This window comes from Heteronotia binoei, chromosome 4 (assembly GCF_032191835.1).
Source record: "Heteronotia binoei isolate CCM8104 ecotype False Entrance Well chromosome 4, APGP_CSIRO_Hbin_v1, whole genome shotgun sequence".
Taxonomy (NCBI): Eukaryota; Metazoa; Chordata; class Lepidosauria; order Squamata; family Gekkonidae; genus Heteronotia; species Heteronotia binoei.
In genome coordinates, this window is record NC_083226.1 from 68,433,409 (window position 1) to 68,445,749 (window position 12,341).

At 40.7% G+C, this 12,341-nt stretch overlaps 1 protein-coding gene across 1 annotated transcript in view; it reads right to left on the reverse strand.

Moving 5' to 3' along the window:
* The window catches only part of PRUNE2 (prune homolog 2 with BCH domain), a 251,945-nt gene that overhangs the window by 41,702 nt on the left and 197,902 nt on the right, over positions 1-12,341 (reverse strand). The window contains exon 10 of the mRNA XM_060236548.1: positions 1,129-1,208. Coding sequence (XP_060092531.1) covers positions 1,129-1,208 — 80 coding nt within the window. The remainder of the gene's footprint in view (positions 1-1,128; positions 1,209-12,341) is intronic.

Genomic DNA, 12,341 nt, shown 5'->3' on the forward strand with positions numbered 1-12,341 from the left:
AGATTTTTGTCCCTATAACACTGATGGCAGCAGCTGAACATTTCTATGGAAATTTTAGAAGGAGGGGGAGGAAAAGGAGGAGGAGATTGGATTTATACCCTGCCCTTCACTCAGAGTATCAGAGTGGCTTACAATCTTCCTTCCCTTCTCCTCCCCACAACAGACACCTGTGAGGTAGGTGGGGCTGAGAGAGCTCTCAGAGAGCTGCTCTTTAGAGTTATGACTGACCAAAGATCATACCAGCAGGTGCAGGTGGAGGAGTGGGGAATCATACCCGCTTCTCCCAGATTGATTGCAATGGCTTCCTGATTGCAATGGCTTCCTGATTTGTATAATCTCCTCCAATTTCCATCAGGCTTTATGGGGGAAGATTTCCTGAGTTTCAAGGATAGTTCAAGGTGCTATCTAGTTGTGTATTTGTGTCAAATATGGCATTGCATGCATGGTGGAAGGAAATTTTGCCAAGGCTAGTCCTATGTACACTGACAGTTTAGAATGTAAGAACTGGGCCTATAAACATACACATATTAAGAGTAGACTGCTACATTAGCGAAGTCAACTCAGGAATACTCCTTCATTTCTGAACTGATGCATCACCCCAAGGGGACTAGGAGCTTCCCTTGCAGGCCACCCCCTCCCTTCTCAAATGAAGAGGCAAAAGTATTTGCCTTTTTCTGGAATACTGGCATGTCCTTTTAGAAACCAGAGTAAATTCCATATAAACGTATCCAAGATATCAATTAGGTGTGGAGTAATTTAGTTTAAGAATGGGGTCTAACATAGAAAGGGCTTCTAAGTACTGTATTTTAGGGAGAAATTTGAAACTGCTTTGTTTTGACTGGTGTCTCTTAATATGGAAGCCAACCCCATGAACACTGCAGACAAATTTAGCAAGCAAGTGCAGAGTAGGTAATTATCACATGAGCTCAGTATATTCACAGCCTGATAACAGCAAAGGTCTGGTGAAAGTGATGATCATTTGTCAAGAAAATTAGGGAGTTTTCTAAATAAAGAAAAATTAACACTTTTCCTTCTGCAATAATATCGTAGCAGCACAAAACATGCTTCTCAATGAATAATTAAATGCTTCAGAGAAAGAATAAAAAAAATAATTAAAAGCTGTTTTACCAGGCCTCATCTCTGTGTCGCTGGAGTCTAGCATAGCCTCATTAAAGGTGATATCCATTCCCACATCCTCCAGTACCAATCTGAAACAAAAGAAAAACAAGCATCTTAAACAGGGCTTTGTGGTTGAAGCCATCACAAACCCACTCATGCCTTTTTCACTGGAGAGAAATATTTGGAGAGAAGCAAAATTTCCTGAGTTTCAAGGAAAGTTCATCCATGCTAGAAAATTACTGTTAGAAGTACTGTTTGAAAAATTTGAGCAAGGAGAATTCAGCTATCCTCAGAATTAATCTTAGAGTATGAAAATGGAAATATCCCAAATGAGTCTTGCTTGAAGATTCTTCAGACAGTTATGTAGAAAGAAGGAATTCTGCACTGAATGCCCGGATAGACTCTTTAGCAGGAGAGTAAGTAGGAACTGCAAAGCTTTGCATTAATTTCACAGAAGGAAACATGGCCTAAAGGACACATATTTTTCCCTTAATCACTGGTTTTCTTCTCTTTAAATCTGGCAATATAGCACAGAGAAAGCACATATATCTTTTAATTCAGCTATGTGTGCTGATAACAAGGAAACCATCAACAGAAGCCAAAATGATTGCTATATACACTAACAGCATAATTCTGTCTTCCATTTTATTGTTATGTATTAACAGCACATCAGAAAAATCAGCAACTCAGGGAAGTTAAATGCATTTCATGGTGAGGCAGAGCCTGGTGGTTGTGGAATGTGAAACAGCCTCCCTCCCGCCAATCACTGACAAGTCTTTGTAAGCAGCATGTTCATGTTCTTGTGTATTTGGGTTCCTGTAACTTAGGGTTGCAAATTCCCAGTTGGGGGCAGAGGATTGCCTGGTTTGGAGGCCCTCCCCCACTTCAGGGTTATCAGAAAAGGGGGGGGGCACTCCATTATACCCTATGGAGACTGGTCCCCATAGGGTATAATGGAAAATTGATCTGTGGATATCTGGGGCTCTGTGGAAACATTTTTTTTTAAGTAGAGGCACTGATTTTTCAGCATAGCTTTTTGGTGCCTCTCCTCAACCCTCCCCCCCCCCCTCCAGTTTCAAAAAGATTGGGCCAGGAGGTCGAATTCTATGAGCCCCAGAAGAAGGTGCCCCTATCCTCCATTACTTTCAGGGCAGGGAAGGTATTTAAAAGATTTGTGGTCACTTTAAATGTGATGAGCAGAACTCCTTCTAAGTTAATTGTGCTTGTCACAATCTTTCTCCTGCCTCCACTCCTAAAGTCTCCTGGCTCCACCCCCAAAGTCCCCAGATATTTATTGAGTCAGACCTAGCAACCCTACTATAGCTATGTCTGAATATTTGTAAAACAACCCAAAATATTTTAGGAGGCAAAAAGGGTCTTTTGAAAACAAATGAACTATCTTAGAAACACCTTTTGTGCATGACTGAGATATCAGACTAGTGGCTGATAAAGCAGTCTTTCTCAGAAGGTAATACACACTTGCATTTTTTTACATACAGCTTGTAGCGTTTTGTTTTTTAAAATATATATATATATATAGTTTGTAGAAGGCCAGTGTGGTGTCATGGTTGAACTAGGATCTGGGAGACCTAGGATCAGATTCCTTTTCTGCCATGAAAGCTTGCTGGGTGACCTTGGGCCAGTTATACACTCACAGTCTAACCCACCTTATAGAGTTATTGTGAGCATGTAACAGAGGAAAGGAGAATGATGTAAACCAGGGGTGTCAAACTCATTTGTTAGAGGGCCGGATTTGAGACAAATGGGACTTTGTGGGGCCAAGCCATGCATGTCATAACAAGTAATGCAAGGTAGCATAGATATAAACTTTATAAACAGATAAACACAATTAAAGATTTTTTAAAAACTTAAAATACAAACATGCCTACAACTCTTGTGATATTTTGCTTAAAATGCAAAGGTGGGAGAATAGTAGGATTTGGAAATGCATTTTTTAAAAATAAAGCATAAAAAAAGCCCAAGGATCACAGCAGAAACTAAAACTAGCAATGGGGAGGGACGGTGGCTCAGTGGTAGAGCATCTGCATGGTAAGCAGAAGGTCCCAGGTTCAATCCCCGGCATCTCCAAAAAAAGGGTCCAGGCAAATAGGTGTGAAAAACCTCAGCTTGAGACCCTGGAGAGCCGCTGCCAGTCTGAGAAGACAATACTGACTTTGATGGACCCAGGGTCTGATTCAGTATAAGGCAGCTTCATATGTTCATATGTTCAAAAATATAAACTAAAAATATAAAATGCTCTGAGCCTAGGAAAACATGAAATTGCTGGGCATTGCAAATTTTTTCCTCCACCCCCATCTACTCAGATTGACAATGGCTGTCCAGTGTAATAGTGGCTGTGAGTTCCCAGGTTATAGTACTCACTAGGCATCAGTTCTCAGGTCCATTCAGCAGAGACAAGCTGGCTCAAAACATCAATCCTTTATTTTCAAGGAGACGACTCCAGCAAGCAACAGCTTCAACTGGCCATACATTGGAAAGTTAACATGCTTAAAGCTCTTGTGATATTTTGTTTAAAATGGAAATGTGGGGGAATAGTGGAATTTGGCAATGCAATTTTAAAAATAAAATATCAAGAAAAGGCACAAGGATCACTGCAGAAACTAAAAATATAAAATGCTCTGGGCTTATGAAATGGCTGGGCATTGCAAGCTTCTCTCCCCACCCCCGGGTTTACTCAGATTGACAATAGTTCTCTAGTGTAATATCCTCCTTTGGCTGGTTAGAATACTCACTGAGCACCAGTTCTCAGGTCTATTCAGCAGAGACAAGCTGGCTCAAGGCATCAACCCTTTATTTGCAAGGAGACCATTCGAGGAAGCAACAGTTTCAATTGGCCATACAAATGCTGGAAAGTGAAACTACTTGAGCTCCACTCCATTGAAATACATTGCAGCACACAGTTGCAAGGAAAATCCATTCTGTCTTTTCCTTGCAACTTTGCAAGCCCAGAAGAGGGCAAAAACAAGGCAAAGACAAGACAGGAGCAGGGAACACTGTAAGCAGCCTCCAGCCTTGGAGTTTAAAGAGTGAGGACAGGAGGGGGAGAAAATTGCTGTGGGCCTGATTGAAGCCTTGGACGGGCCTGTTGTGGCCCTCAGGCTGGGAGTCTAACAGCTCTGCTGTAAGCAATGTTTCATGAGCAAGTTCACAACAATTGACGATCAACAGTCATCTGTCAATTAATGCAGCAGATGATTTGAGTGTAAAATAGTGTTTGCACTTCAATGAAGAAGAAGCAGATGTTTCTCCCTAAGGAAAAACAGTTACTACACTAGCAATAAAGTTTAAGATGCATCATAACTTGTGGGGCTCACGTGCTTGAGCCCCCAGGCCCCACAAAGCCTGAAGACAGAAATGTGGGTGGATCACGCATTTGGCATATCAGCCTGAGCCGCCCACATTGTGTCTGAAAGGCTAAAAGGGCGCAGATATCTTACACTCATATTCTCGCTTCCTTTTGCTGACACATGTATTCTTGATAAATTGCTGGCTGTATCGAATCTTGGAGGCTATGGAGACATAACCTCATGCTATTGAACAAAGGCTTCCCGTTTTCATTAGAGATGTATAAATAAAACGAGGACTTGCAGAGAGCAAGCAAGCTTTCCTCACTTTCTCAATACACATGTTGAGAGTTTTCATTCCTACATGTGGCGCCTCGAAGCAGGGACAGCTCACCGAAGCAGATACAGCTCAGCTCCCGGGACAAGGGAGAGCTCCTGCTTTCAGGCATCACATGCATAGCCCAGCAGCTCAGCTCCAATTTATCAAACGCCTGGCAGAGGCCCCTGAAGTGCGCACTCCGTCGTTCTCAAACGACCCCTTTTCATTTGGTAAGTATGGGTGGAAAGTTCTCTCAGGCTGAGCAGAAACATTTAGGTGAGTTAAAGTTTTTGATCCAAAAGTCTGGCGGGACCGCGACTTCTGGCCAACTTAAGACTCTGTTACAAGAGATCAGTAAGCAATGCCCCTGGTATCCGAAGGGAGGTTCCCTTAAACTTTGGGACTGGGAGAAGATAAGGAAGACCTTTCACACAGAGCCCTGGCTTCTATTGAACTGCTGCAAGTCTGGTATAAATGCAGGTATGTAGTAGAGAAATTTATGCCTGTTTCTAACCCAAGCCAACTCTCCAAAGATTGTCCCCTAAAAGGCACTGCTGTCCAACTTGTGCCCCCTGCCCCTCCTCTTCTTCCTCCTCCTCCTTTTCCTCCTCCTCTACCAACAGATCCACCCGTGGGCCCACCATCTAATGCCCTGGGACGCATGGTCTGTGAAGTTTTGGAGAAGGAACTTGATCAGGCTAAATTGGAAGATGTCCCAGGATTGGCAGAAATATTGTCTATTTGCCCTGTACATTTAACAGGGGAAGAGTTGCCTGACCTTTTATCGGTAAAGGCTATCAGAGATATGGGCATAGGGAAACCAGCCCATAGTTTTGCAACTGTTTGTCAAAAGCCATAAGAGCCCTGTTTAGTCTTTATCAATTGTCTTCAGGCAGCAATCAGAAGACAGGTTTGATAATCCTGATGCAGCAGGAAAACTGATGATTAAATTGACCAAGGAAAATGCTAATTTGGATTCAAAAAGAGCCCCGTGGTGCAGAGTGTTAAAGCTGTAGTACTGCAGTCTTGAGCTCTGCTTACGGTCTGAGTTTGATCCTGGTGGAAGCTGGATTCAGGTAGCTGCCTTAAGGTTACTCAGCCGTCCATTTTTCTGTCAAATGAGTACTCAATTTGCTGGGGGAAGTGTAAAAGATGCGCTTTGCTTTGTGGCAATGCTCAGTGCAACAAGCTGAAATTGTTACTATTCACACAGGCTCTCAACTTAATAGGACACCTTATTTGCACTTAATTTGATTCATCAACTTTTTGATGCATGTATCTCTCCAAATTGACCTTGATTTGATTGGCTATATTTTTAATCTTGCAGGTTTTAATTTCTTCTTGTTACTTTTCTCATTGCTCACTATTTAAAGTCATTTTAATCTTCCTGGTGTGATTGCTCAGGGCAATGCATTTGCTGATAAGACTTTGAAAGATGTTACTTCTGCTAATTTTTTTTTTCAGTCATCGCTATTTTTATCAAAATGCAAAAGCACTGGACAAATGCTTTTGATCAGACTCAGCACATTGTGCTAATAATCATATTCCTGATTCTGTTGTTAACCTGTGTGGTTTGCAAACTAACATAAGAGAAACTGTATTGGATCAGACCAACAGCCCATCCAGTCCAGCACTCTGTGTCATTCAGCAACCAATATATGTGTCAGTTTGGTGTAATAATTAAGTGCGTGGACTCTTATCTGAAAGAGCCAGGTTTGATTCCCCACTCTTCCACTTACAACTGCTGGAGTGACCTTGGGCGGTCATAGCCCTCTCAGAGGTTGTTCTGGTTAAGAGCAGTTTCTGTCAGTGCTCTCTTGGCCCCACCCACCTCACAGGGGGTTGTGAGGAAGGGCAGAATACAGATTCAATGTCTTCTTCTATGCATACACACATGCACATATATATGTATATCTATACTGTGGCTAATAACAACTGATGGACCTCTGCTCTATATTTGCCCTCTTGGGGCTGGCTATGCTTGTAGCTGCCACCACCTCCTGTGGCAGTGAATTCCACATGTTAATCACTCTTCGGGTGAATAAGTACTTCCTTTTATCTATTTTAGCCTGACTGCTCAGTGATTTCATTGAATGCTTAGTAGGAACCAAAAGCAATTGGCAGACTTACCCATTTTTTCCCTCATTGCTAACAACTCTGCTCTGAACTTGCACGCCAGCCCTGCAAGGCAGGCCAAGTACAAACAACAGGCTTGTGCAATGAAGACAGAAAAACAGCCCACAAAGTCTTACTGCCAATAGAGGAATGGCAGACAGATAGCATTACTTCAAAAACCCCAGCCAGATTTTTTTTTACAAAAGTTGCTCCTTCCCCCATAGAAGATTTTTTTTTAAATTAAAACAAATAAAGACGTGTTTAGAGCCATTTTTTTTCTCTCTCTGCCTTTAGAGAAGAAACAGGAAATGAGCGGGGTCTCACTTGAGCAATAAATAGCTTAGTGCTTCTTTGCATGGAGCTAAGAAACCCTTTGTGTTACAAATTGCTCTGAAAAGCAAAGGGCAACCTCATTTTTAACCCTAGCTTTTCTTTTCATGGGAAAAAAAAACAAAACAAAACATTCTTGATCAGCCATGTGATATAGAATTAATTTTGTTTTTCTTTTAATTTAATCTCAAGTGTGTTCTAATAGTCTCCAGAATTAAGATATGGTCTCACATGCACACACACCAGCAATAAAAATGGCCCTGGTGACTTCAAATTGCCCATAAAAGCATGCATCTGAAAACCCATCCTCTCTGGAAATAGCAGCACAAACGATGGTTCTAGACATACATCCTCCCTGCTGCAAGAACACAAGGGGGGGGGGGTGATAACAGATTTTACTATGTGCCTGTTAGTTTTGTACATGCTAGACAAGGCTTCTGTCCATATTTCTGTATTTCTTTTGCTGAATCCCATTTTACTTTACTTGTTTTTCTGAATTTGTTGATTTTTGTACACAATGGAACATTCAAATCCAACATAGCATTGCTTATAATTCCACAGGTCAAGTTATAGTGGAACATGCTAATCAGACATTGAAAACCACTCTTTAAAAACAACTAAAAGGAGTGAAAATGAAGGTTCCTATCCAAATGTAGGTTCAAATTGAATTTGGTCTTATTAACTTGGCATGGTTCAGCTTCCCTTACCTGGGGGTGCAGACATGCTGCTGTGTTTTCTCTTGCAGGTCTTTTGTGGGTTCTGGCATGTTGTATTTGCCTGGCTAAAGATGGCATGGCATTAGGGTCTCCCAAATCTGATTCCCAATTTCAATCTCAGCCTCAAACGTTGGAAGAGGCTGGGCAAGAGCCTTCTCCAGAGAATTTGGTAGCTGCTATTTTTGCAACTCACAATGAAATCCAAGACTAGTCTCTATTGTTTGTATTTATGTATTTTGTCTCCTGTCAAGGCTATTAGTGTTACATTTAACAAAGTTTTTTTATCTTACTTTGAATTTTCCCAATTTTTCATTCATTTAAATCTGAAAATTCTTTTTGTTGTAGATACTGAATTTTTATTTTCTGAAAAAGAACAGTGTTTTAAAATTCTACCTCACAAATTTTGGTTCCTATAAGACCTCTTTTCATTTGAAGTTATAGCATGTGTTATAGAAGAGCCGCCCTGAGCCATTCGTGGGAAGGGCGGGATATAAATTCTAAATAAAAAAAATAAAGAACATCTGTACCCTTCCTTGGATAAAACTACCCTCTCACTGTGCATCTTCTCTCTTAAGTCTTGTCTTATCAGTGACTCAATTATTCTCAGTGTCATGTTTCTCATAGAAATACCTTTTCTAGATCTGTTGGTAATTCACTAGGCAGAATTCCTGAAAACTCTTGGTCTTCTTTAGAAATCTAGACTTTAATCATGTTCTGCATTCCTCAAATGTATATCTTCATTTGCTCTCTTAATGTCATTTATAGTCAAGTTTAACCATCTATGAATTGTACATATCAATCTTCCTAATTAGCTATTTGGTGAACCTCTTATCTGTGGAAAGAGGGATCTACATGCTTATCTATTTTATTTTATGCCTCTAGAGTATCTTGTTAGAGTTTGTCCTTTTCTGAGTGTTTTGTTTAGAAAATCCTTTCTATATTTCATGTTCTTACCATGGTAGGACTCCAGTTCTGCTTGATTTTGTGTTTCAATCCAGTCTACAGTCCTGGCTAGGTTGGCTACTGGATAACACATTTCCATTTGCTTGTTTTAAGTTTCAGCCTCTCCATTATTTCAACCTTCTTCATCAAGGTGCATGTTTTAGCACCCTGCTTTATGCATCTGTTCTAAATTTTATCTTTGCACTGCCCCACACATCTCCTTGGCTGTTCAAGCTCCTTACTAGGTTTTCTCCTAAGTTTATATATATATATATTGCATGCTTATTATAAATAGATTTAAGAATTGTTTTGTGTTTTTGACCAGGTATTAACCATAATTTGATTTCTAGGATTTTCTCATTGTTTTATTAAGTTGGCTCATCTTTTCTTTCAATATCCTGTGCAGGAAATCTGGACCTGCAAGTCAAGTTTAAATGCATGTTCATTATGATAGTTTTAAGAATTGCTGGTATGTCTGTTAAGAATTGGTTGTTTAAGGATTAATTATTATTTGCTTTTACGATTTTGTTCTTAAAGTTTGTTGAAACCCACTCTCACACCTATGGGCCACATAACAGATTGAGATGAGCTGTTACAGAGAAAAATGGGGTTCAGTGGAACTTGATCACCTCACTGATTTCCAATGGTTTTAATTCTCTGATCCAGTTCTCTAATTATTTTGAGTCTGATCCCTCATATACATGTATGTTAAAGATAGCATTATTCTATTGAGGCCTCAGTTTTATTTTGTTTGTTTTTGAATTTTTTTTCTTATTTTTGACAATTTCATATGTTCCAAAGCTATAGCAAAAGCCCCCCCCCCCCTTTTTGTGACCATTTTCAGAATCCAGGGGTAATTCCAACTCTGGTAATCTCTTTTTGGAGCTCCAATCTTGTGCACAATTTCATGTTTTCTTTTTAAAAATTAAGATCTGTTGAAACAAAGTAAAAAGCCTCTCATGAATCTCTAGGTGCATGCTTTCTATATGGATGTACACTAGCCTGAATCATGAGAAGTGATGCATAGGTTTATATTGTGGATTTGTATTCTGCATAATGTATGGTGTATAAAATTTGCCCTTTAACATTGGAAGGGTAGAGACCTTGTCAAACTGAAACTCCATGTTAGGAGGAGAAAGTCTCCAATCCAAAACAAGTGTGGTAATTTATCTAATATGTGCAACCCTATTTCAACAGGTTTGAGCTCAAGTTATGGCAATTTGTGGACAGCCAAGAAAAGCTTTAAAAGGAAAAAAGCATCTATTATTCTTGTTTTGTTTGTTTGTTTCTCCAAGTATGTTTTCCAGGCTCTTCCATATCTACCCAGAGGTCCTGAACTTTGCCTGGTCATGCCTCACTGATGTTGGAAGGAAGGCCTCCCCCAGAACCCCATCCAAACTGAGTTATGGAGACAACTTATTTCCAGGGAAATTTTTCTGCCTAGCAAAAGGCTGGTTGTTCCAGCTGATCACAATAAGCAGCCTCACTGCCACTTCCAAGTTGTACTTCCAAATAAAAAGTATTCCTTTTGGCTGCAATAGAAACAGATTTCCATGTGAAAAGACTGTTATGCATAAAGCACGCAAACTCTCCATGAACTCAGACTAAGGGAGGAGAGGAACCAGGAAATGGTTTTTATATTGTAATAATGTGCTAGTATGGACTGCCCATTTCTGGCACTGCTTTCACCTATGTTAATATGGCCAGTATGGACTGCCCATTTCTGGCTATGCTCTCACCTATGTCTGAATGTGTGTATCTTGATCACCTAGGCTACAATATGTTGCTTGCCATAAAGGCACATGAATTGATTCAGTTTATAACATGTCACTTACATATGTCCCTTATGTGTTTTAAAAAATTAAGATGAGTTTTTGTATTTTTGCATGATAACTAGTAATGTTTATTGATAAAGAATTGTCAATACCAAGACACATAGCTTTCCCTCGTACATATAGAGCTTACTTTTTTGTAATTGACATTCCCATCCCCCTCTTGTCTCAACTGTGTTTTAACCTTGGTTGTTTGAAACTTAAATGAGAGCACATCATGCATACACTCTCCAAGAATTGTACAGTGCAGGAAAGGGGAGAACTGATACCAGAGTACTATTGTATAAAGAGGGTAGCCTAGTTTCAAAAGAGAACTGGTGGGCCCTCTCACGCCATAGAGAGGGTAGCCTAGCCTCAAAAGACATGGTGGGCCCTCTCACGCTAGCCTGCATGCCAAGCCCAATGATGGAGACCTGAACAGCTCTGTAATGGAAGGCTGGACTGCCTAGCCAAAATATACCTCTGAATAACCCTTCTCCCCCTACACATGCATCTTTTCTGGATGGACAAAAATTAAATACTAAGATGTGCCAGTGTGAATGCATAAATCTATCATTGTTTGTTTCCCACCTGTGGCTTATCTTTACCCCATCTTTATTAGTACACATTTTTGTTACCCCATTGTAATGTAAATTCCTTCCTTCCTGGGAATGTCAAGATCAAATTGTCATTTTGCTGCCCTTTGTAAGCAGTCATATAAAAGAGAAAAGAGTGGAATGTGGGGCTCATGCGCTTGAGCCCCCAGATCCCACAAAGCCTGAAGACAGAAATGTGGGTGGACCACGCATTTGGCATATCAGCCTGAGCCGCCCACATTGTGTCTGAAAGGCTAAAAGGGCGCAGACATCTTACACTCATATTCTCGCTTCCTTTTGCTGACACATATATTCTTGATAAATTGCTGGCTGTATCGAATCTTGGAGTCTAAGAAGACATAACCTCATGCTATTGAACAAAGGCTTCCTGTTTTCATTAGAGATGCATAAATAAAATGAGGACTTGCAGAGAGCAAGCAAGCTTTCCTCACTTCCTCAATACACGTGTCGAGAGTCTTCATTCCTACAATAACTGGAAGATGCAACTAGGAAGCATAGGCATATTAATGCAGCCCTATAACTACTAGCTGTTGCTAACCTCCAAGTGGTACCTGTGTCAAGAGTCATCTCCTCTGTATTCCTCTTGCCATGTTTTGTGCTATAACCAATTTGCCTGGGTGCATTCTTGCTTTGGTCATCCCCTCTGTATGCTTATCTTGGGAACTTATTAGTCAAGCTGTTTCCACCAACTATGCTGGGGAAGTATAGATTAGACACCTGGACTCTAAAACTGGGGGTGGACTCCAAAGGAGGGAGGGGGTCCCGCCAAAACCTGGTTCCCGCTTTGCTTTGCCATGCTTGCACTTGAAAATGTAACAGTTGGGGCGAGGGGTGAAAAGGAGAGTCCCTGGGCTAAGATGTTAGTCTTAGCAAAAATGGTGTACTGCCTTATAATGCTTATGGAATAAACTGCTGAACTACTGGACTGTGTTATTCCTTGACTCAAGGTCCTGACATATTGCTAAGACTCACCTACCACCTTAGCTGCCTATCCATCCCCAAAGATGTTGGGAGATGAGAAGGACAAAGCTAAGGAAGAACCAATTAAACCAGTAGAGGAGGAACCA